The sequence below is a fragment of the Dreissena polymorpha genome, chromosome 1 (assembly GCF_020536995.1).
Source record: "Dreissena polymorpha isolate Duluth1 chromosome 1, UMN_Dpol_1.0, whole genome shotgun sequence".
NCBI classification, from domain to species: domain Eukaryota; kingdom Metazoa; phylum Mollusca; class Bivalvia; order Myida; family Dreissenidae; genus Dreissena; species Dreissena polymorpha.
In genome coordinates, this window is record NC_068355.1 from 203,747,015 (window position 1) to 203,773,945 (window position 26,931).

Below are 26,931 nucleotides of genomic sequence, written 5' to 3' on the forward strand. Positions count from 1 at the left end.
GCTGCTATGACTACTACCCCTACTACAACCACTACTTATTAAATTAAATCACGAACAGGTGCAGTAACCAATACAGACTCAACGTTCCGGTGCGAAGTATACAGTTCGATCCCCTCGATATCCGGTCATCGCGACCAGGTGTCGAATCCCGCTGGGTCGTCAAATTTCGTACTACAGCGGATGTGTCAAAAGCTTTACAGTCGGGACTTCTGGTAGACACGGACCGGCTGGTGTTTTACCAGCACGACGACGTCACTAGACGCGAAACCGAGGCCTATAGAAACTACATGGAGGTTGTTAACGCCGTTTTAGCGGCGTCTGCTGATAACGCAGTGCGCGGGAAACTTAAACGCGCAGTTTCCAGCGGTCGATGTCTCTCAAGCCGTTTAAGATATTATGAAGATTACTAAATGGAAGTGACTTTTTGAAACTATGTGACTATGTCGTTATGTTAATTAAGGTTGTTTGGGATATGTACACTAGCATGTGCCAACGGTGACTCGATTAGTACACATGCAAGTGGAATACTTACATAAACGCCATTAAAATTCAGACATCCACATTCATTTATGATAAAAATACGCTTCCTTTTTGTTGTCGAAGTTTTTGTTTGTTTTGAATACTTACGAATAGAATACATGTATTGATAATACTAACTTTTAACATTTTGAATCATTTCAAACTTCAAACACAAAGTTAGATCATGTATACATTAAACATATTTAGAACAAATATTTATCAGCTTTGTTGTCAAGCCCTCCCCGTCAAAGTATCACTAAACAATACTAGTCCACATAAATGGATATGTACTTTATTGAGTGCATCATCAATATTAGATTAGGAAATACATTATTACCAACATCGACATGTTAAATTATTTACATACAACAATTTGTATAGAAATGGTGGACAAAAACAACAGCATAAGTGTAGTGAGCTTTGTCTTAATACGAAAACGACAATAAATGCAACAGATGCCCGGTTACAGTTTATACACTATTTTAACTTTTAATATAAAAATCCTTTTTTCACAGTTATATAACAGATATTTACACAATTCAGACATAGGCATAAAAAATCATGCATGAATTTAGAAAGACCCTGATCAATATGAAGTACACAAGCGATTGAAAAGTGCCTAAGTGTACTTTCCATAGATATTATTAATGTATTGATTTGCTTATTCAAAATGCTTATTTGGAGTCGACAAACATATTTAAACATTATATTTCAAATTGCATTTGATACGGTTTTACGAATATATCTTATATTTGTGTTTGGTAACATTTTTTGTTTAGCTAAACATAGAAATTAACGCATAATGAGTGTTGGTCTCTATGTATCAATTTGATCAACATGTCACACAATTTACAAACATCAAGCTATTTTCAGCTATTTTCAGCTATTCTACAACGTAACAAACATGTTTCATGCATTCAAAAAATGTTAAATATAAACAACTTCAAGTTTAAGGAAATCTGGTCTTAAAACATTTGCTGAACTTTAACAGTGGAAGATTTACAGAAAATGGCTCCATTGAAGGCACTGCACTGACATCAATTGTGGGAATGTTAACATAAAAGGTCAAACACATTGTTACAAAACTAATAAAAAGTCAAACTTTATTATCAGCAATACGTCAATACATTCACGTTTAATTTAAGCAAAAACATAAGTGTTTATTCCACATACACTTACAAAGACGACATCTTTGTTTTTATTTTGTTAAGCAAATACTATTGCTCTCTACCTTAACAAATAGAGACAATTGCATTTTTTATCCCCACGCTTTTTGAAAAAAAGGTGGGGATATTGTGGTTATCTCCGCCGTCCGTCCGTCTGTCTGTCTGTCTGTCTGTCCGTCCTGGCCACTATCTCCTCCTACACTAAAAGCACTAGAACCTTGAAACTTACACACATGGTAGCTATGAGCATATGTGCGACCCTGCACTATTTGGAATTTTGATCTGACCCCTGGGTCAAAAGTTATAGCGGTTGGGGTGGGGCTGCGTCAGAAATTATCACTCATTTTTTTAGGTTATTTTACATTTACTTCTTTATTTCTACACCGATTCACTTCAAATTGATACTGGACCTCTCTTATGACAATACGGTCAATCTCAACCATGCATGGCCCCATTCCCAACCCTGGGGCCCCCCGCCCACATAGGCCACACCCACCAAAAATTTCCATTTACTATAATTTTTTCATTTCTACACGGATTCACTTCAAATTGATACTGAACTTTTGTTATGACATAAGGGTCACTCTCAACTATGCATGGCCCCAATCCCAACCCTGGGGCGCCTGCCCACATAGGCCACACCCACCAAAAAATTCCATTTACTATAATTTTTTCATTTCTACACGGATTCACTTCAAATTGATACTGAACTTCTCTTATGACATTAGGGTCAATCTCAACTATGCATGGCCCCATAACCAACCCTGGGGCCCCGCCCACATAGAACACACCCACCCAAAATTGCCTTTACTATAATTTCTTCATTTCTACACCGATTCACTTCAAATTGATATTGAACTTCTCTTATGACAATACAGTCAATCTCAACTATGCATGGCCCCATTACCAACCCTGGGGCGCCCCGCCCACATAGACCACACCCACCCAAAATTGCCTTTTACTATAATTTCTTCATTTCTACACCGATTCACTTCAAATTGATACTGAACCTCTCTTATGACAATACGGTCAATCTCAACTATGCATGGCCCCATTACCAACCCTGGGGCCCCGCCCACATAGACCACACCCACCCAAAATTGCCTTTTACTATAATTTCTTCTTTTCTACACTGATTCACTTCAAATTGATACTGAACTTCTCTTATGACAATACGGTCAATCTCAACTATGCATGGCACAATTACCAACCCTGGGGCGCCCTGCCCACATATGTCACACCCACCCAAAATTGCCTTTTACTATAACTTCTTCATTTCTACACCAATTCACTTCTAATTGATGATGAACTTCTCTTATGACAATACGGTCAATCTCAGCTATGCATGGCCCCATTACCAACCCTGGGGCACACCTAGGTCAAACATTCGGCGTGGGGATACGCGTCGGCCTCTGCCGCGCCATTTCTAGTTGACAATTGTTAGCATATGACAACACTCTTCCTTAATTTGTGAATGACTGATTTCAAATAACAAGGTACTAAATTTTCTTTAGATAATGTAAAACAAAATTAAACTTATTTTAAGTAGTTGTTCTTAATTAAAAGCAGTTGATATAACAAGGTGTTTATATTTCATTGAGTATAGTTTTCTCTTCCGAATCTGTTACTGTGCATTATTTTAACAGTTTAATACATATATGAGGAATCACACAATCAATATTTTTATGACTATGGTTTGTACAAATTAATGTAAACAGTGAGTTTATCTTATAAAAATTGCAACAATAAATAAATAATGTACATTTAAAATACTATTGTTTCACAGTTGCTCTGTGTATAAATGTCAAAATATACCTCTACGATGTATGCAGTGACCAAGACTGCAAGAGATATTGATTAAGATACTCAGTGATGAAAGAGGATACATTTTGGTCGTCTTCATATGCATATACAAATATAAAGCATTATAAACTATTATGTCCGAAAATAAATTTAAACACTTATGAGCATCTAAGTCTATGATCTAACAACATAAATTAACATTTATAACTTTTGCCATTTTTCATAAAACTCTAAAAAATTATTATTTTTTAAATTTTCAGTTTGCCTTAAAGTATTCCCAAAAATGCAAGAGCCATTCTCGACTATTTAACAAACAATATCCATTGAAATCAACAAAGTACTGGTAGTAAATACAGAATCAATACTTTTAGGTACATTACATAAGTGTGCACATAATTTATTTAGATTTCCACGATTGCTGTTAAACAAGATTCTTGGTCGAATACCGACCCGAATGAGCAAATTTACTAGTATTTTTTTAGAAAGATTGATAAACAGAAAAAGATGAAGCGTAAAACTTCTTAACCTTTCTTTACACTACTTTTATCTAGCTTATATATAAAACCGGTAAAAAACCGAAAACTGAAACATGTTTTATAACATGAAACTACTCCAATATTTTTTTAGTGTTGTCCAAGTTACCAACCTCATTAAAACAGCTTTGTCACACTTTGAAAGTCTTTAATAAAAGTGTATTTCCCATTAGTTTACCATTAACAGGATCACAATATGTAGTGATATCATAATATAGACAAAGAGATTGCATATACGTACAATATGCATGCTTTTAAAATACTTAACATGCTATATTGAACACAATATTTCAACATAAAGACTGACAGCATAACAATTCCCCTAAAACATAAACTATTGTTTTTGTATGAATATTACATGGTTGGTCACATATAACATAAAACGTAAGCTATTGTGTTTTTTAATACAACTTGGCTGGCAACATACAACATGTGGCTGTTGACATGACTTTGTGGCTTTCCACTTGAATTGTTGTGATGTGTCATTCTGCAATTTCGATCTGAACAAGGTCATTCATTTTCACCCGTCATAACATTCAAAGATTCAGAGTAAGTGTTGAACAAACCAGGAGGTATGTGAAGACTAGCACATTTAAAACAGTATGTAACTCTGAGCTTCTTAGGTTTGACTGGGGTCAATATGTTAACAATTGCTGCAACAGGCTGTGTTTCTGATTGGATGGTTTGATTTCCTCAAATTGCATCTGAAAAAAGAAAGACCCGTTACTGTGGACGTCAGTTTTTTATTTATTTTTATACCGATGACAAATCAAGAACAAGCACAGCACTTGGTATTTCAGAATGTACAACTAATCTGATTTGAATCCATTGAGGCAATGATGGTCCTGAGACTATTTATAAATTAATGATAGATAATAAATAGTTAAACTGGTTTGCCATCATGCACCAACATTTTGCTTTTGTCTCAAAATTCCACTAATTTAAAAGACAAAGAACCAAAATACACAAGTAAGCAAGTTCACAGAATGGCAAATATCTTTGGTTTAATCACACTAGAAGCAATACTTTTTGAGTTTAGACTTGACATACAAATCCACCAGCTGGATGTACATATGGCCGGACAAATGTACATCTACATGCACTCACACATCTCTGAACTTACGAGCATGTAAAAAACATCGACACGACAAGAACACTCATCTGAAGTTTGTTCTGCAAGATCTGTACAGACTAAGGGTCCTGTACCTTGGATATACCAGAATCTTGAGATGATGACTACTGCTGGTTCATGTGCTGTTATGATGTTCATAGACTGAGGGTTCCGCACCATAGACATGTCAGAAACTCCAATGATGACTGTTGCTGGTTCAAATGCTTCAAAAACAAACCAACGCTTTGCTATCCGGGTCTCTGCAATTAAGTTGGTCATGTGTTAATTAAGACAATTTTTAAGACTTTACTAGCATTTCATAAAAATTGTCAGTATCAAAATGCTGGTTCAACCCTGGCAACACACTTAATACTCTCTGAAAAAGCCATTAACTTTAAAAATAGAGCTTTGTCAACACCCCCACATGAAGAGCTGATGGAAAGAACTTGAAATGCTGAATGTGTAAAACGCAGCCGTGACCCCGCGACCTAGTTTTTGGCACGGAATGGCCCATGTTCGAACATTGCCTAGAGATCATCTAGATTAAACTTCTGACCAAGTTTGTTGAAGAGCCAATGATAAGTACTTGAAATAGAGAGCGGACACCAAACTGAATGTGTAAAACGCATTTGATGACCCCATGACCTAGTTTTTGGCCCGACATGGCCCATGTTCGAATATGGCCTAGAGATCATGTATAAAAAAACTTCTGACCTAGTTTGGTGAAGAGCGGATGATAAGTACTTGAAATAGAGAGCGGGCACCAACTCATTATGTAAAACGCACTAAGTGACCCTGTGACCTTGTTTTTGGCCCGGCATTGCCCATGTTCAATTCTTTCCTATAGATCATCTAAATAAAACATCTGACCAAGTTTGGTGAAGATTGGATGAAAAGTACTTCAATAAGAGAGCAGACAACATGATGAATGTTTAAAACACACTAAGTGATACCATGCCATAGGTTTTGGTCCTGCATGACCCATATTCAAACTTGACCAAGACACCATCTAGATACAACTTCTGACAAAGTTTGGTGAAGATCTGATGAAAACAACCTGAATTTGGGAGCGAACACGTAATACGGATCGACCGTCAGACAGACAGACAGACAAGTTCACTCCTATATACCCCCTAAACTAAAACATCACTGACCCCTCTTCGTAATTCAATGTTATTTTAAGAACCATACTTACAGTCAATATGGAACATGATTTTGTAAAGAGTGAAAGAGTCAGATATGTTGGTACCTGCTGATAAATTGTTTGCTGTTGTTGTTGTTGTTGTGGTTTTGAGTTTTAATATAACTCTTAATGTTAAATTTAAAATGCAAATTTGAGAGTTTAACTTGCAACTTGTGCACTTTCTTCATATTTCTTTATAAGATACAGTAGTTTGTGGCAGAACCCTTAAACTTAGATTAGATAAACTGGTCAATTAATTGAATAGCAGAAACCCAGTTTGTATTGGGTTTTACCTATTGGGTATTTGTGAAAGCTTTATTGCATCAAAAGGTTTAAGCTATTAAGACTGGGTCTCCTGAATGCTTTGCCACAGTGGCCTCTTTTGCAATGGCAAGGCGACTTACCTATTGAGATGCAGAGTTTGATAATGTGAACATCGCTCACTGGGCTTGAACTTGTGAGTATAAGACCTCTGTGAACAGATAGAAAGACCTTAGGGAATCCCAGGAATGTGTCCCTGTAAACCAAATAATTCAATGCATTCTGAAATGGCATCAGTTATATAAGAAGTCAATCAATATTGTTTGAGAAAAAAATATTTAAGAAATATATTATGTTTGAAGGATCTTGATACAAATGGGATATAAACTAAACACTTGATACAAACATAGCCTTCTATATATTGTGCACTTGATACAAACATTTTGTGTCCCTCAGGAACCAATATTTATTAAGTTACATGCAACACTAAAAAGCTGGGACGAACATAAGGAAGGATGAAAGGAAGGGCGGGGAGAATTACAGACAAGGACACATGTGTATGCTCCCCACTGAGCCCTTTCATGGCAATACAAATGGCAGCTATCATAAATATTTAATACTTACATAAATGATTTGTTTAAGTTAGCAGCCAGGATAAAGTTATATCAATATTAAACACATGCAAACTGTTTAAATTGAAATTTGGAGTGAAACACTGCACATTATAAATCATTAATTACATTACCAACCTACCTTATTGATGAGGATATCTTGGCCCATGGCCAAGAAAGTATGGAGCCCCAGGTTCAGTGTGGCTCTATCCTGCAGGTAGGACTAGTTGAGCATTTCCCCCAAGGTCCTGGGCCAGGAAGTGTCACTGGGCGTCTGGGCCCAGCTGACCAGACAGCCTGTTGTTCAGCTAGGTACCGATCTATGATTGCATGGGTTCCTGTAGGAACAGGCTCTTAAAACAAAATCCAGGAATTTAAATAAAAATTGAAAATAAATGAAGAAAATAAGCTGAAGCTGCAGGCTTTTACATAATTATTTTACTAAAATTAAATATAATTTAACAATTCTATTAAAGCAGATTTTTATGCAAGGATAAACATTTGGTTCAGGAGCTGAATTTCGGTCAAAAATATACAAAACTTAATGCCCTGACCTTCTATGATTAAAATTGATATCAGATCAAGTGCTATTTGCATTTTATTTACTAAGTGTGATCAATTTAAAAGCACATAATTCCCATTTGATGCTAAGAACTTTTCAGTCACATAAAATACTGATGTTAAGTGTAGTATATGAGCCTCATTCTGGGAAAATAGGGCTTAATGTATGTGCAGTCTACACAGGCTAATATGGGATGACATTTTAATAGGACTTAATGTATGTGCAGTCTGCACAGGCTAATCTGGGGTGACACTTTAATAGGACTTAATGTATGTGTAGTCTGCACAGGCTAATCTGGGATGACACTTTAATAGGTGCAGTCTGCACAGGCTAATATGGGATGACACTTTAATAGGACTTAATGTATGTGCAGTCTGCACATGCTAATCTGGGATGTCACTGTATGTGCAGTCTGCACAGGCTAATCTGGGATGACGCTTTAATAGGACTAAATGTATGTGTAGTCTGCACAGGCTAATCTGGGATGACAATTTAATAGGACTTAATGTATGTGCAGTCTGCAAAGGCTAATCTGGGATGACACTTTAAAAGGACTTAATGTATGTGCAGTCTGCACAGGCTAATCTGGAATGACACTATAATAGTACTTAATGTATGTGCAGTCTGCACAGGCTAATCTGGGATGACAATTTAATAGAACTTAATGTATGTGCAGTCTGCACAGGCTAATCTGTGATGACAATTTAATAGGACTTTATGTAGGTGCAGTCTGCACAGGCTAATCTGGGATGACAATTTAAGCACATACATGAAGCCCCATATCCCAGAACACCGCTAAGATACTACTTATTGTTCTTGTTGCTGCTGCTGCTGCTGCTGCGACTGGGCCATAGACAGAGATGGAGCAAGTCCTGACACTGAAGTCGCCACCCCAAACCTGAGAATTGCCAAGAACAACTTTTGTTGAATGGCGTCAATCGCATACTGCTCTCCAGGCCTAAGGTTCACATTATTCAAGAACAACATATCGAGGTCAGTCACATTAACGGACGTGTCACGCAACGCCTGCTCTACCTGTTGGATCAGATCATTTCAATTTGAGCGACGTGTCCGGCCTAATTTGTCGACGCCCATCATCCAATTGTTGCTAAGCGACATCGATGCCGAGACGGAAGTGAACTCACCAAGGCTCTGCTGTTGGAAGTGTTGATGTAGCCAACATGGGAGGAGATATTGATAGGAGGCTTGGTAGTCTGACGCAAGATGTCTTGGTGCTGATTTTCTTAAGCAATTGTAGTATTTGTGCAAAAAGGGGGTTGTCATCGACTTTCACTTCAATGACGTTTGTCATGTTTGCTAGTTAAGTTCACTAAAAAGGAAATGGAAAGTAAACTAAAACCGGATTGTTTAGTGCCACATGAATAAGCCTTGCAACACCTTACCTTACAGACCTGTTTTTTAAATGCCAAACATTGTGCCTATAATTGATATTTAGAATATTGCAATTAATTTTTCACTAATTAGAACTCAGAATAACGTAGTATCAATGTTTTACGCGCACCAACTTGAAATTGAAATTTTTGTGTTTGTAGCAAGGTGATATATTTATTTTTTGTAAATCAAAAACAGGCATTACTTGAGCAATTTAGAATGTGAGACTGTACACCTTTAATTGTGTGACTATAGAACTTTAAATGTGAGACTACATAATTTTAAATGTGATACTCAGCAACTTAAAATGTGAGACAACAAAACTTTAAATGTTACAATCTACATATTTAAGTTTGAGTCTGCACACCTTTTAATGTGACAGTTTATGACTTATACCTGAGACTTAACAACTTTAAATGTGTGACAATACAACTGTATGGCATTTAATATGAAACAATAGATGTGAGTTCAAAATAGTAATTAAACTTAGTGAAATAAGCAAACTAGAGCTTTGTCACAGACGTGACGAATACCCCCACATGCCGCATTAACATATAATATTTTGCATGTCATCTTCACAAAAAACAGCGGACACCATGCTCAATTTTTAAAACGCACTAAGTGACCCCTTGACCTAATTTTTGACCAAGAAAGGCCCATGTTCTTTCTTGGCCTTAAGATCATCTCCATAAAACTTCTGACCAAGTTTGACCCGGAATTGCCCATGTTCTAACTTGGCCTAGAGATCATTAAGATAAATCTTGTGACCAAGTTTGGTGATGATTGGATGAAAACTACTTGAATTAGAGAGCGGACAACATGGTGAGGTTTAAAACTCACTGAGATACCCCGTGAAATAGTTTTTGACCCGGCATGACCCATATTCAAACTTGACCTAGACATCACCTAGATACAACTTCTGACCAAGTTTGGTGAAGATTGGATGAAAACTACTTGAATTATAGAGCAGACAACATTGTTATGTTCAAAACGCAGTAAGTGACCCACTGACCTTGTTTTTGACCTGGCATGACCCATATTCAAACTTGACCTAGACATTATCAAGATACAACTTCTGACGAATTTTGGTGAAGATTGGATAAAAACTATTTGAATTAGAGGGCGGACAACACGGTCAGGTTTAAAACACACTAAGTGAACCTGTGACCTAGTTTTTGACCCGGCATGGCCCATGTTCGAACTTGACCTACACATCATTTAGTTACAGCTTCTGACCAAGTTTGGTGAAGATCTGATTTAAACTACTTGAAATAGAGAGCGGACACCATGTTCAATGTGTAAAACGTATTAAGTGACCCTGTGACCTAGTTTTTGATCTGGCATGGCCCATGTTCGAACTTGGCCTTCAAAACATCTAGATAAAATTTCTGACCAAGTTTGGTGAAGATCGGATGAAAACTACTTGAATAAGAGAGAGGACACCATGCTGAATGTTAAAAAACGAACTATGTGACCCAGTGACCTAGTTTTTTTGAATCGGCAAGGCCCATGTTTGAACTTTGCCTTAAGATTATCTACAGATTCAACTTCTGACCAAGTTTGGTGAAGATCGGATGAAAAATACTTGAATAAGAGAGCGGACATCGTGCTGAATGTTTAAAACGCACTAAGTGACACCGTGACCTAGTTTTTGACCCGGCAAGGCCCATGTTCGAACTTGGCCTAAGCATCATGTAGATACAAGTTCTGACCAAGTTTGGTGAAGATCGGATGAAAACTACTTGAATTAGAGAGCGGACACTTAATACGGACCGACAGACAGACCGACAGACAAGTTCACTCCTATATACCCCCCTAAACTTTGTTTGTGGGGGTATAAATAAGCCAGTTATTTTGATAAAAACTTTAAAATGTGCTATAACTAGGGGTTAGCTCTGTTCAGAGTTTATTTTAACCATTTTTGGATTGAGCAATTCGTAAAAAATCATAGTGTTTTGAATTAAATTGGGAAAATGGTTGTAGTTTTTGCTAAACATAATTTAAAAATTGAGAATAAGTGCTATCAAGATAAATTGCACTAAGGTTCAACTTATAGAGATGCATAAAGAAACAAACTCAATTTGTAACCTATTAAACCATTGTTTGGGGTCAAACCTTGAATTGAGAACTTTAGCCAGTAATTATGGAAAAAATAAACTGTTTAAGATTGGGAATGGGACTCAATTTTGGCCCCAATTTCGACAAAATGAATAACACTGTAAGATCTCACCCGAAGCTCAAGAAGCTGAGCTGATGTGCTGGCCTCGCTGATATTGCCAAAGGCTGACTTTGAGTTCTGATTAACTCAATGTTGCAACCTATCAAAACATTCTTTTTCTTCCCGGAAACCATGAATTAAGAACTTAAGCCAGTAATCATGGATATAGACTTTTTGAGATAAGAATGGGACTGAATTTCGGCCCCAATTTCAACAAAATAATTAACACTGCAAGGTCTCACCTGAAGCTCAAGAAGCTGAGATGATATGCTGGCCTTGCTGATATTGCTAAGAGCCGAGTTTGAGTTCTGCTTTCTTAAGGTTGAGAGTCGAAGGGCGTACTGGACCACAAAACAAAACTGCTGTTATTTTTCAAAGCCTTCTCTTGCATCAATTCAATGTGAGGCCTTTTAGGCTCGGAGTGCTAAGTGCTCATAACAGAAACCAGACGTGTTAACTTTAAGCACCTTGTTCAAAATGGTGGGCATAATTTGCGTCTGTGGCACACCCCATGGATGTATGGATCTGTTAGTGTTTACAACAAAGTTTTTACTGCCTTTCTGTGTCAGCAACTCAGCATGGATGTATTGTGCTCTGGCTGTTAACCACCAAGTCTTTACTGCCTTTCTGTGTCAGCATGGATGTATTGTGCTCTGGGTGTTTACATCCAAGTCATAACCGCCTTTCTGTGTCAGCATGGATGTATCGTGCTCTGAGTTCACAGCAAAGTCATTACTGCCTTTCTGTGTCAGCATGGATGTATTGTGCTCTGTGTTCACAGCCAAGTCTTTATTGCCTTTCTGTGTCAGCATGGATGTATTGTGCTCTGTGTTCACAGTCAAGTCATTACTGCCTTTCTGTGTCAGCATGGATGTATCGTGCTCTGAGTTCACAGCAAAGCCATTACTGCCTTTCTGTGTCAACAATGATGTATTGTGCTCTGTGTTCACAACCAAGTCATAACTGCCTTTCTGTGTCAGCATGGATGTATTGTGCTATGTGTTCACAGCCAAGTCATTACTGCCTTTCTGTATCAGCATGGATGTATTAAGCTCTGTGTTCACAGACAAGTCATTACTGCCTTTCTGTGTCAGCATGTATGTATGGTGCTCTGTGTTCACAGCCAAGTCATTACTGCCTTTCTGTGTCAGCATGGATATTTCTTGCTCTGGGTGTTCACAACCAAGTCATTACTGCCTTTCTGTGTCAGCACGGATGTATTGTGCTCTGGGTGTTCACAGCATAGTCATTACTGCCTTTCTGTGTCAGCATGGATGTATTGTGCTCTGGGTGTTCACAGCATAGTCATTACTGCCTTTCTGTATCAGCATGGATATATCGTGCTCTGGGTGTTCACAGCATAGTCATGACTGCGTTTCTGTTTCAGCATGGATGTATTGTGCTCTGTGTTCACAGCCTAGTCATTACTGCCTTTCTGTGTCAGCATGGGTGTATCGTGTTCTGTGTTCACAGCCAAGTCATTACTGCCTTTCTGTGTCAGCATGGATGTATTGTGCTCTGGGTGTTCACAACCAAGTCATAACTGCCTTTCTGTGTCAGCATGGATGTATTGTGCTCTGGATGTTCACAGCATAGTCATACTGCCTTTCTGTGTCAGCCTGGATATATCTTGCTCTGGGTGTTCACTGCATAGTTATTACTGCCTTTCTGTGTCAGCATGGATATATCTTGCTCTGATTGTTCCCTGCATAGTCATTACTGCCTTTCTGTGTCAGCATGGATATATCATGCTCTGGGTGTTCACAGCATAGTCATGACTGTCTTTCTGTTTAAGCATGGATGTATTGTGCTCTGTGTTCACAGCCAAGTCATTACTGCCTTTCTGTGTCAGCATGGGTGTATCGTGTTCTGTGTTCACAGCCAAGTCATCACTGCCTTTCTGTGTCAGCATGGATGTATTGTGCTCTGGGTGTTCACAGCATAGTCATTACTGCCTTTCTGTGTCAGCATGGATATATCTTGCTCTAAGCGTTCACAGCATAGTCATTACTTCCTTTCTGTGTCAGCATGTATATATCTTGCTCTGGGTGTTCACAACCAAGTCATAACTGTCTTCCTGTGTCAGCATGGATGTATTGTGCTCTGGGTGTTCACAGCATAGTCATACTGCCTTTCTGTGTCAGCATGAATATATCTTGCTCTGGGTGTTCACAGCATAGTCATTACTGCCTTTCTGTGTCAGCATGTATATATCTTGCTCTGGGTGTTCACAACCAAGTCATTACTTCCTTTCTGTGTCAGCATCGATGCATCGTGCTCTGGGTCTTCACAACCAAGTCATTACTTCCTCTCTGTGTCAGCATGGATGTATTGTGCTCTGGGTGTTCACAACCAAGTCATTACTGCCTTTCTCTGTCAGCACGGATGTATTGTGCTCTGGGTGTTCACAACCAAGTCATTACTGCCTTTCTCTGTCAGCACGGATGTATTGTGCCCTGGGTGTTTACAACCAAGTCATTACTGCCTTTCTATGTCAGCATGGATGTATCAAGCTCTGGGTTTTTACAATCAAGTCATTACCGCCTTTCTTTGTCAGCATGGATGTATTGTGCTCTGGGTATTCACAACCAAGTCATTATTGCCTTTCTTTGTCAGTAACATTGCCAAAAGTCCGTTCTATTATGATATATTGGCCGCTGAGAGGCCGCTCCGTAACCCTGCTGTTGTCCAAACTATCAACAGCAGAAGTATCCCACTAGAAAAGCTTACGCTTTTATTGTTCCTTGATTTTCTACCTTTCAATTTCTGTTTGTCCCATAAAGATTGGAACAAGTTATTGAACTTTTTATTCTTCATGATATTTGTTGTGATGTCCAACAGCAACAACTGACTGTTAGCGTTACCATAACTACTGCTATAACTGTTTGTGTCTGTAACACTTGTCCCTTTCAGGCCCACGCGGAACTCTAGCTTAACAAAACTACCCAGGCTTATGTTTGGAAAACGTGACGTGGGCATTGCGTTTGTTCAGAACAGAATCATGCTCAGAATTTCCTGCAGAACGGAGTTGTTCAACGATGCTGACTTTTTGAGGCAGGCGGTCAAGGGGAGGAGTTAGAAGTCAAGGGAGGGGAAGGGTCGTTCTGGACTGGGGCTTCTGCAGGCGGGACTGGTGCGGTTGCTGGGCCAACTCGATATCAATGCTGGTGCTCTGCTGAAAACAACAACAACACAGTGGGTGATAGGAACTTGTAACAAATTATATTACAATCTATAACAAACTATGCCTCTTGACTGGCTGTGAAGGTCCTCAACAACATGAATTTCTAATCTGGCATTTTATTGGTTCCTTGTCCTTAATAGCATGAACATATATACAATTAAGTCATTTTGTATTAAAACAAGAAAAGTGTTGGCTAATGCTATACACTTCAACACCGTTATTTCAAAGTCGTCGGGACCGTTAAAAAAACTTTGGATTAAGGATAATTCGAAATAAACATTTGACAGACGACTTCTTTGATTCTGTAATAATAAAACATTGCGGAATTCGCATGGTTTGGTAACACACTACTATTAATAATTGTTTTACTGAAAAACGTAAACTAGTCAGATTGCAATAGATTTCTACTTGTAACAAACGAAGGAATAAACGATTCTTGTTCTTCTTTTTATGTTTTCTCCAAGTACAGAACATATTAAATATAATGAATATGCACTAATTATCAGAACATATAAAATATAACGAATAGCACAAATTATCAGACCATATAAAATATAACGAATAGCACAAATTGTCATACATGTAAAAACAGATGAATACATTTTCGGAAATGAATTAACATTTTTTGTAAATAAGACGCGATGTCTCTCTGAACACTGGCCTTAGCAGCACTAAACTGGACGCGTGTAACATATTTCTCCAATTTGTCGAGGACATTGAAGAACTCATTTTCGCCTGTGTTTTGCTCGTAGAAGGCAGAGTTTATACAAGATGAATTTTATTGGACCTCATTTACTGAGACCTAATGGGACACGTTTATTTGTTACTTAAGAATGCAAAACTACATAAATAGTAATTATCGGCTTTTGACGACATTATAAAATTAACACGCTACGCGAAGAAGACAAAGGTGTAACTATCAGCTTTTGACGCGCCACGCCCTGACGACAAAGGTGTGAAATTATGCTCAGCGTTTTGCAGCTTTGACTTCGGATTAAAGATTGATGATTAAGTACGAATTATAGTGTTGGGACCGACAGAATCACTTCGAATTAACGATTTTTTCGGTTTAACGAAGTTCTGATTAACAATGAAATTTTACATTAAACAAAGAAGAACCAAAGTCGGGACCGGAAAAATACTTTGAAATAACGGTGACTTCGGATTATCGGTGTTCGAAATTACGGTGTTGAAGTGTACTTAGCTGTAAATTTCTATAATCTTTACTCCATTTCCAGAAATGTATTTTCATAAGCCAATATGCGGATCACTTATGTTAGAAACTGTCGTCTCAGATAAGCATGTGGAATTCACATACCGGTAAGCTAATAAGGGAGGGTACTTTCTGACTAGACTGGATTTTCATTAAGAGGATTATTTGTTCATCAAAAAATACCTTTAAGATGAAAGTGTTGTCCATTATTAGCCTGTGCAAACTGCACAGGCTAATCTGTGACAACAATTTAAGCACATGCATTAGGCCCCATTTTCCGGATATCAAGTATGATGAGCTATGGGTCAGGGGAGTGGATGGGTCGTCCTGGACTGGGGCTCCTGCAGTCCGGACTGGTGCTGTTGCTGGGCCAACTCAATATCAATGGTGGTGCTGTCCTGAAAACAACAGCACAGTGGGTGATGTGAACTTGTAAAAAATGTTTAAATTACAATCTATACGAAACTATGCCTCTTGATTGGTTGTGAAGGTGTTTAATAGGCAAAATTTCATTCTAATGAATTTCTAATCAGGCATTTCATTGGTTTATTGTCCTCAATAGCACGAAAATTAATATAATCAAACCATTTCGTATTAAAACATTGTTGGCTAATAATACACTGTATACAAACCTGTATATTCATACTGATGTAATTTCATTAGCCAATATGCGGCTCCTAAATATTACAAATAGTCGTCCCAGATTAACATGTGACGTCCACACAAGCTAATCAGGGAGGACACTTTTTGACTAGACTCGATTTTCATAAAGAGGATATTTCTTTTCAACAAAATACCAAACATATGAAATTGTTGTCCCAAATATGCCTGTGTGGATTGCACAAGCTAATCTAGGACAACGACAACAATTTAAGCACATGCATTAAGCCCCATTTTAAAGAAGTTTTTTTCCTGTATAAAAACAAAAAAATAAAAGATAATCATCTTCTTAACATTGTTTTTAAATTGTACTCATTATATGTATCACTTTACTTTTCCATATATTTTACTGCTCATATACATTGGATTTTAATTATGTTATAGGCCACTTGCCCTTAAAGACTACACGCTGACAACACTAGTTTGCTTAGTTCTTTGGTGACGCCTATTGAACATCTACATTTTAGCAGTAACCAATACCAAGAAATTATTTTATTCCAAGTAAATTGCTATCATAAACTTTGTTTGATATGTTGAGGGAAATCACAAGTTTCTGTAAGCATATTACCCAATTGCCCACAAACACAAATCCGATCACAGGACGTGTTTTGTGTCATGTTTTGTATCATCCTTTGACCCATTCATTTTGTGACAGAAAAATGATTCTCGAATTTAAATTATAGTGAAGAAATTAGTAGCAAACTTCTTAAACTTGCGAAAATTCTAGTCACAAACTTCTTTAAATTGTGACCCAAAAAACTCTTAAATTTGAAAAAAAACCTGTGATTCCATAAAAAGGAAAAATAGCCCAGAATCATGCCCCTTCCAGAAAACTTACAACTTTAAAAAAGGCACTGACTGATGCCATACTATAATCATTAATAACAATTATTTCATGACCATTCAATTAACAAGTTATGTGGCTGACCATATCTCAAAGCAAAATATGTTGTTTTTTTAATTGTTAGAAGAAACTACATCTTCTTATCTGTATAAAAATACTATAAACTAAAAAGGTATCATTGCTTTCTAGTCAAACAAAAAGTTGTAACCATTGTAACGTAAACTATCATCCAATTCTGCAAGTCATAATATGTCGCATGATGTTATAGATTGTCTAAGTGTTGTAATTTTCAGTGAAATATGATACAAAATGTAGATGCACAACCTCATATGAGAATGAAAATACCTGAAAGTTTGAATGCTGAACGTTAAATTTGTAAGTGAACACCCACAGGCCACAGACATTTACAAAGACCGACAGACATCCATCCAAGGTGATTCCTATATACCCTATATACCCCAATCATCACGGGGGTATAATGAATAAATATCTTCAGGGCATACAGAGTTTTTTTTACCTTATATAACAGACGCCGAATATCGGCGTCTTCCCCCACCAAACTAGGCTGGTTTTTTTCCCTTTCAGGACCAAAAATTCCCCCCCCCCCTAAATTTTAATAGAAAGATGTGTCTCATGATTATATTATCTCAATTCTATTTTAATTTAATCTTGCCAAACGTAATAAATTATGAAAAAAACAATGAATATAGTTCAAACATGTACACATGTATTGTAATAATGAGAAAGTAAGTAAACAAATCCCCCAAAAAGGGAAATGCCGCGAAAATTCCCACGCGCACATTTTTTCCACAAAGTGGAAAATCCCGCGTAGAATTTCCCCTACATAAGGGCTAAAGGCCCCTTCCCCCACAACCCAAAAAAAACACTGGCATATTCTTACTCCAGCGCGTATTTGTATACTTAAAACATGGACAGGTGGTTAATTTTAATTTATAGATATCCTTATTTAAAAATAAATGCAGATAATTATTTCATAGAATGTTGACTGCATTTCAATAATTGTTTAATTTAAAATAACCAGCATTTTCTTTAATTTATGCAAGGGGAATTTTGTAAATATACATGTGGAAAACAAAACAAAAACCTTTTGGTTTAATAGAGGCTTAATTTTTGCACAAAAATGTGTGAAAATATGCCCTGACCCTTTATGATTAAAACTGATGTCAAATCAACTCTTATATGTATTTATTTAGTCAGTTTGACCAATTTAAAAACACAAAATTTCTGATCAGTAATAGGAACTTTTCTACAGAAAGGTCAGAAAAAAGCTGATGTAACGTGAACTAAATGTGCAACTCTAAACTCTTTAAAAACTGGGCTAAATGCATAAGCGTAAAGAGTTGTTCCAGATTTGCCTGTACAGTCTGCACAAAATTATCAGCCACGACACTTTAAGCTTTTATGGAATTCTTTGTTTTAAGGTTTATTCGGAAAGTGTGGTCACAAATTAGCTTGGGCAGACTTTACACGCTTTTGTGGGTAAAACACTTGAGGCACATGCATTAAGCCCTGTTTTCCCAGAGTGCAGCTGAAATACTTCCTGTTTTTGTTGCTGCTGCGACAGGGCCAGAGATTGTGTGAGTCTTGACGCCAAAGTCACCACCCAGAACAGGGAATGTAGGACTATACTGCTCCTCAGGCGCCAGGTTCACATTATTAGAGAGCAACATATGGAGGTCAGTCACGTTAACAGACGAGTCACTCAGCGTCTGCTCTATCTGTGGAACTGATTGTTTCATCTTGAGTGACTCGTCATGATGAAAGTTTTACTCACCAAGGCTCAGCTGTTGGAAGTGTTGATTTAGCGCCTTGTGAGAAGATGTTAAAAGGTGGCGTGCTGAATTTCCTGAGCGAGTTGTAGTATAAGTGGATTGGGATTGCCTAAACATTCATGATGTTTGTCTTGTTTGCTTTTAATGTTTTCTGCAAAGGAAATGGAAAGTAAACTAAAAATAGTGTCTCTAGTGACAAATGAATATGCCTTGACAATGTATGTTGAAACACCTTACTTAACACACCTGCTTTTTAATGCAACACATTGAGTCTATATTTTATATTTAGGATTGCATAATGATTTATATTTCGCCAGTTAGCACTCACAATAGCATTGTAATATTGAATAACGCGCAGCAACATGTTAAATCAAAATTTTGGGGTTTTAAACATCGAGGAATACATGGTAAAGTACATTATGAAGCAAGTTGCCATATTTATCTGTACATTAAAAAAACAGGAATAACTTCAGCACTTTTAGACGTGACACTATACCACTTTAAATATGACGCAATACAACATTTTGCTAACGAATACTTAAAAATTTAGAATCAGTGCTATAAATATAAATGTTCAAATTATAGAGCTGAATAAGGAAATGAACTCAATGTCACAACCCATTCAAAACAGTATTTGTTTTGGCAATCATTTAATTGGGAATTAAGCCAGTAATTATAAAAAAATATGGAATAGACTTTTTGAGATTAAGAATGCTTTGACCAAATAAATAACACTGTAAGGTCTCACCTGAAGCTCAAGATGCAGAGATGACATTCTAGCCTCGCTGATATTGCTAAGGGCCCAGTTTGAGTTCTACCTAACATCAGGTTTAGAGCCAAAGGGCATACTGGACCACAAAACAAAACTGCTGTCATTTTTCAACGCCTTCTCAAGCGCCGACTCAATGCCAGGCTGTTAAGGATTGGAGTGGGAAGTTACAAACCCTGATGGGTTCACCTTTAGCATCTTGTTTCAGCTGTTGGTCGAACTTCCCGCCTGAGGCATGGCCATGGATGCTCTGAGTGTTCACAACAAAGTAGGTGCTGCCTTTCTAAGTTAGCAACTGCGTCAAAAGTGCGTTCTCTTTGGACAGTTTGGACACCTGTGAGGACAAACCGGGACTGTCCGTAAAGTTACGACTGTCCAGGAGTATGCCAGTGGTAAGCATACGCTTCCGACTAAAACTCTACAAATATTTCTTGATTTTCTCTTGTTACTTTCCGTTGTATTGTTTGTCCCAAAAAGAATGGAACGAGTTATCCAACTTTGTATTTATCGTGATATTAGTTGTGAAGTCCAACATTGAGAACTGACTGTACATGTTGCCATAACTGTTGCAATAAGTCCTTGTGTCTGTAACGGTTGTCCCATCTCTGGCACTCGGGTCTAACAAACCAAACAGACTCAAGTGCGGATCACTCGACACGAAAATTGTGGTTGATGAGAACCATGTGTGAAAACTCTTTGTGCTCAAAATTTTTTATAGGAGGAATTTGTTCAACGATGCTGACCCTTTGAAGCTGGAAGTCAAATGGGAGAAGCTAGGGGTCAGGGGAGGGGTCGTGCTTGACTTGAGGCTTGTGCGGGCCTGACTGGTGCTGTTGCCGTACCAACTCTATATCAAAACCGGGGCTCTCCTGAAAACATGGGAAATATGAACTGGTACAAAAGGTTTATATTACAATCTATAACAAACCATGTCTCTTAATAAGAGTTGAAGTTTTTCAAAGGCAAAACTTCATTCTCATGAATTTTGAACTTGGCATTTCACTGGTTCCTTATTCAAAATAACATGACAATTGATTCAATCAAACCATATCGTACTCAAACATCATTTAAAGTGTTTGTCAATACTTTATTAATCTGTCAATTCATAATTAATATTTTTAACTTTAATGCAATCCCCAGACATGGAAAGGCCGCGTTTCCCCCCACATCACTGGACTGTAAATGGCCAGCCTTTCACCAGACAGTTCTTCTTTGCTGAGCGAGTAGCTGTAACGTTGAGCGAACCAATATGGAATATGCATACTGCACAGGCTAATCTGGGAAAACACTTTACACACATGCATTAAGTCCTGTTATCCCATGCAACCTTACATTGTTGCCATTGCATGCATGAAAACTAACTCTAAAGCTTTTATTACACTGTGCTGGGAATGAGGCCGGGGTCCTTCTTATTGAGAACAAATGTATTCCAATGTAATCATATTTATAAGCTTTATTAAATATCTCACAACTTTATAAAAACTCAAGGCCTAATGAGGATGACAGAAATTCTCAGAGTGTTGTGTAACTGAGGTTCCTGTATGATAAGTTGGAAAGCATCGAGCTGAAGAAGAGTTTGAGTTATTGATCCTCAAGTAAAACAAGTCCTGCTGTAAACATGATATACACAATAAAAGACGCCATTTTATGTTTTGTTAAATCATATCATTCTTGTCAATTTCATCTTTAACATTCTTAATACACAGGTTACACTGTAAACCATTATTATTTGAGGGACATTATTTATGTTGATTTTAAGGGTTCACTGATCCACAAATTTTTCACACACAGAAAAGTAACTGACACAAATTCATCATTTATGTTTCTGCACTGAGAAATCCACAAAGTTAACTTATATGTCCGTAAAAGTCTTTTTGACCACGAAATTTCGGATGAATATATTATATAAGTTTACACTATACAAACAAGTAAAGAGGATATTTTATCTTAAGTAAATTCATACTTTTCTTTCCCACCTCATCTTTTTTGCAGTCTGAATACATAGGGAATACATAAGCAGGTCTTTTTCTGGCGTATTTATGGGTATCTGAAACGGACCCATACGCAAAGCGTTTTTCTTTCTTTAACAAGGGCTGTTTGTAAAACATGCATGCCCCAAATATGGGCTGTCAGTTGTAGTGGCAGCCATGGTGTTAATACGTTTTTTGTCACTGTGACCTTGACCTTTGACCTAGTGACCTGAAAATCAATAGGGATCATCTGCCAGTCATGATCAAGGTATCTATGAAGTTTGATGATCCTAGGCCTAGGAGTATTCTTGAGACATCATTCGGAAACAATTTTACTGTGTCGAGTCACCGTGACCTTGACCTTTGACCTAGTGACCTGAAAATCAGAAGGGGTCATCTGCGAGTCATGATCAATGTACCTATGAAGTTTCATGATCCTAGGAGTAAGCAGTCTTGAGTTATCATCCGGAAACCATTTTACTGTGTCCAAGTCACCGTGACCTTGACCTTTAACCTAGTGACCTGAAAGTCAATAGATGTCATCTGTGAGTCATGATCAATGTACCTATAAAGTTTCATGATCCTAGGCATAAGCGTTCTTGAGTTATCATCCGGAAACCATTTTACTGTTTCGGGTCACCGTGACCTTGACCTTTGACCTTGTGACCTAAAAATAAGTAGGGGTCATCTGCGAGTCACGATCTATGTACCTATGAAGTTTCCTGATCCTATGCGTAAGTGATCTTGAGTTATCATCCAGAAACCATTTTACTGTTTAGGGTCACTGTGACCTTGACCTTTGACCTAGTGACCTGAAAATCAATAGGGGTCATCTGAGAGTCATGAACAATGTACCTATACAGTTTCATGATCCTAGGTCTAAGCGTTCTTGAGTAATCATCCGGAAACCATTTTACTATTTCGGGTCACTGTGACCTTGACCTTTGACATAGTGACCTCAAAATCAATAGGGGTCATCTGCGAGTCATGATCAATGAACCTATGAAGTTTCATGATCCTTGGCGTAAGCGTTCTTGAGTTATCATCCGGAAACCATTTTTCTATTTCGGGTCACCGTGACCTTAACCTTTGACCTAGTGACCTCAAAATCATTAGGGGTCATCTGCGAGTCATGATCAATGTACCTATGAAGTCTCATGATCCTAGGCCTAAGCATTCTTGAGTTATCATCCGGAAACCATCTGGTGGACAGACCGGACATACAGACATACGGACGGACGGACCGACATGAGCAAAACAATATACCCCCTCTTCTTAGAAAGGGGGCATAAAAAGAGAATTAGGCATTCGATCTCCAAGTGTGGATTAAAAGCGTTCATTGGTGACACCACATGTCTGCACATGTGTAGATACAGTTATTAAGACAAGGGCTGTTTGTAAAACATGCATGACCCCCATATGGGCTGTCAGTTGTAGTCAGGCAGCCATTGTGTGAATATGTTTTTTGTCACTGTGACCTTGACCGTTGACCTAGTGACCTGAAAATCTTTAGTGGTCATCTGCCAGTCATGAGCAATATACCTCTTAAGCAGGGTTCGACATTAACTTTTTTTACAGCCAGACCATCGGACCAGCTCCTCTTAAAATGTACTAGCCCGAATCTGATGTCTACTAGACCATAAATGACATAGCAAATACCGGTAAACAGAATTGTGTCGTGTAACTGTTTAATCAGGTTTTATCAGAAAATAATTAGTGAACACAAGAAAGTTATTTTGATGCACAAAGTAAAAAATTAAATAAAACAAGGGCTGTTTGTAAAACATGCATGCCCCCCATATGGGCTCTAAGTTGTAGTGACAGCCATTTTGTAAAAATGTTTTTTGTCACTGTGTCCTTGACCTTTGACCTAGTGACCTGAAAATCAATAGGGGTCATCTGCGAGTCATGATCAATGTACCTATGAAGTTTCATGATCCTAGCCATAAGCTTTCCTGAGTTATCATCAGGAAACCATTTTACTATTTCCGGTCACTGTGACCTTGACCTTTGACCTAGTGACCTGAAAATCAATAGGGGTCATCTGCCAGTCATGATCAATGTACCTATCAAGTTTCATGATCCTAGGCATAAGCGTTCTTGAGTAATCATCCGGAAACCATTTTACTATTTCGGGTCACCGTGACCTTGACCTTTGACCTAGTGACCTGAAAATCAATAGGGGTCATCTGCTAGTCATGATCAATCTACCTATGAAGTTTCATGATCCTAGGCATAAGCGTTCTTGAATTATTATCTGGAAACCATTTTACTATTTCGGGTCACAGTGACCTTGACCTTTGACCTAGTGACCTCAAAATCAATAGGGGTCATCTGTGAGTCATGATCAATGTACCTATGAAGTTTCATGATCCTAGGCCTAAGCGTTCTTGAGTTGTCGTCTGACAACCACCTGGTGGACGGACCGACCGACCGACCGACATGAGCAAAGCAATATACCCCCTCTTCTTCGAAGGGGGGCATAACTATTTAACAACATAAATTGTTTGTTGTAATTTCACTGTTTATCACCAGTTAAACAAATGATGTCCGTACAGCAGGTGACATTTATTTAACGTTATCAAATTCTGGCCTCCTTGACCGCTGTGCTCCATGCTACCACAGCTCCAAGGCCCTTTTCCATCATAATCTGTGTCAGTTTTACTGTAGGATTCTTCTTTATTAACTTATTTGTCGGACGAAAATCCAATCTTGAACAAAGCCATTCTTTAAATTACATTCTCTCCTCTGCTACGCCAAAATGTTTACATTGACGATACCGATTTTCGATAGAAGTCGTAAAAACATGATGTAAAGTTCTACGACACTGCAGAAAATCATTAACTCTTTCAATGCTGGAACCGAATTTTGAAGGTCTTTGCAAACAGTTTGGATCCAGATGAGACGCCACAGAACGTGGCGTCTCATCTGGATCCAAACTGTTTGCTATTCTGATAGTATTCTTTGAAAAAAATTGAAGAAAATGCTAATTTTAGAAATTCAGCACACAACATTTTAGCAGACTACATATTTCCCAGCATGCAAAAGGTTAATATTCATGACAACTTTACCAATGGAAACAAGCTATTTCTGTGGGAAGCTCTCCTTCGCGTCTAAAAATAGCGATGAATCATGTGACTGCTCCGCGTTTATTTATATATGCTAGTTTTGTTCTGATGTAAATAATGGATACAATAGTTATTTTACACATTAAGAGAAAAAGGTTTTCGGTTAGTTATACCGGTAGTTATATGAATCAGTATAGATTTTGTATGTACGACCAGTCGGACAAGCTAGCCCACAGTTTTACTAGCCCGACCACCGATCTTACTAGACAATGTCTGTCGGACATGCCTTAGTGTCGAACCCTGTTAAGTTTCATGATCCTAGGCCTAATTATTCTTGAGATAACATCAGGAAACCATTTTACTGTTTCAAGTCACCGTGACCTTGACCTTTGACCTAGTGACCTGAAAATTTAAAGGAGTCATCTGCCAGTCATGATCAATGTAACTATGAAGTTTCATAATCTTATGCGTAAGCATGCTTGAGTGATCATCCCGGAAATCATTTGACTATTTCGAGTCACTGTGACCTTGACCTTTGACCTAGTGACCTGAAAATCTATAGGGGTTATCTGCCAGTCATGATCAATATACCTATGAAGTTTCATGATCCTAGGCCTAATTATTCTTAAGTTAACATCAGGAAACAATTTTACTGTTTTCGAGTCACTGTGACCTTGACCTTTCACCTAGTGACCTGAAAATTTAAAGGAGTCATCTGCCAGTCATGATCAATGTACCTATGAAGTTTCATAATCTTATGCGTAAGCATGCTTGAGTGATCATCCGGAAACCATTTTACTATTTCGAGTCACTGTGACCTTGACCTTTGACCTAGTGACCTGAAAATCAATAGGTGTCATCTGCCAGTCATGTTCATTGTTCCTATGAAGTTTCATGATCTTAGGCGTAAGCATTCTTGAGTTATCATCCGGAAATCATTTTACCATTTTGAGTCACTGTGACCTTGACCTTTGACCTAGTGACCTGAAAATCAATAGGGGGTCATCTGCCAGTCATGATCAATATACCTATGAAGTTTCATGATCCTAGACCTTACCGTTCTTTAGTTATCATCAGGACACTATCTGGTGGACGGACAGAAGGACCGACAGACTGACAGGCCGACATGTGCAAAACAATATACCCCCTCTTCTTCAAAAGGGGGGCATAATAAGTGCCTTATGATTAAAATGTCTCAATTATATTTCAATAAGATCTAAAAAAAAAGTATATTACTAGCATAATATGATTTTATTCTTTTAATTTTAAGTATTAGAAATAGTTATATTAAATTAGTTTTTCTGAAATCAATGGACTTTTCGCACGAAAAAATAAGAATCCCAAAATTGCATTTTTTCCCAAATTGGCCATGAAAAGGCCTGATAATTAAAACGTCTTTGTTACCTTCTGTGTATTCAGGTCATCCTTGTCCACCACATCTTCAGCATCCTTGTCCTGACTCAGCAGCGACTGGAGCAGCAAAATAGCGTGATGTATTTCTTGTATGTATATTTAGGACTCACACAAATTTATATAAATGTAATGAAAATCAATAACAAATGTTCAACAGAATATGGCAAATCAATAAATCTCACATCAAGTGTTACCTTTCTGTAAACATTGCGTAAAATATCAATATATACTCCTCCAAAGATTACTTTAACAATATTTTATTTAAAAAATATTCATCCATATACATTTCTTACATGGCATGGTGTTTATAGAAATGAAAGTCTAAAAATAGCCTCAGTTGCTATGTACATGAGCATCTATGTACAAATATGAAATTTTCAGTTAAAATGCTTTGTTTTTTCATGCACAGTTTACAAGAACTAAATGTTAGGACCAAAATGACACAAATGTTAAGACACCATAACATAATATGCATTAGATCTAATGTTCTCACAAAAACCCTCACATTGTGTAATTAGATAACAATATGTTCACATAAATCATTTGTATCTTTAACTACACACTTAATGTTGTATTGTAACATCACACACTACTATGTTCGTATGCTAAACAACATATTGTAATTAAAATACTAATCACTAATTACAACAACTAATAC

The 26,931-nt window shown here is 37.6% G+C and overlaps 2 protein-coding genes across 4 annotated transcripts in view; both read right to left on the reverse strand.

The window, feature by feature from the left end:
* The window catches only part of LOC127864689 (uncharacterized), a 258,986-nt gene extending 246,911 nt beyond the window's left edge, over positions 1 to 12,075 (reverse strand). Inside the window, exons 1-4 of the mRNA XM_052404589.1 lie at positions 11,602 to 12,075; positions 8,557 to 9,079; positions 7,330 to 7,540; positions 6,720 to 6,787 (exon numbers count right to left, since the gene is read on the reverse strand). Of these exons, the coding sequence (XP_052260549.1) occupies positions 6,720 to 6,787; positions 7,330 to 7,356 (95 nt within the window). The 5' untranslated portion in view covers positions 7,357 to 7,540; positions 8,557 to 9,079; positions 11,602 to 12,075. The remainder of the gene's footprint in view (positions 1 to 6,719; positions 6,788 to 7,329; positions 7,541 to 8,556; positions 9,080 to 11,601) is intronic.
* Positions 1 to 26,931, reverse strand: part of LOC127864683 (uncharacterized) — a 335,102-nt gene that overhangs the window by 221,854 nt on the left and 86,317 nt on the right. Inside the window, exons 4-8 of one of the 3 annotated variants that reach the window (XM_052404558.1) lie at positions 26,265 to 26,330; positions 19,802 to 20,691; positions 19,056 to 19,204; positions 15,940 to 16,154; positions 13,238 to 14,534 (exon numbers count right to left, since the gene is read on the reverse strand). The exons of 1 other annotated variant lie outside the window; for it this stretch is intronic. The gene's annotated coding sequence lies outside the window, so the exon portion shown is untranslated. Of the gene's footprint in view, positions 1 to 13,237; positions 14,535 to 15,939; positions 16,155 to 17,871; positions 19,205 to 19,801; positions 20,692 to 26,264; positions 26,331 to 26,931 lie in introns of those variants that run through there. One more of the 3 variants, XM_052404560.1, reaches the window with a different exon arrangement.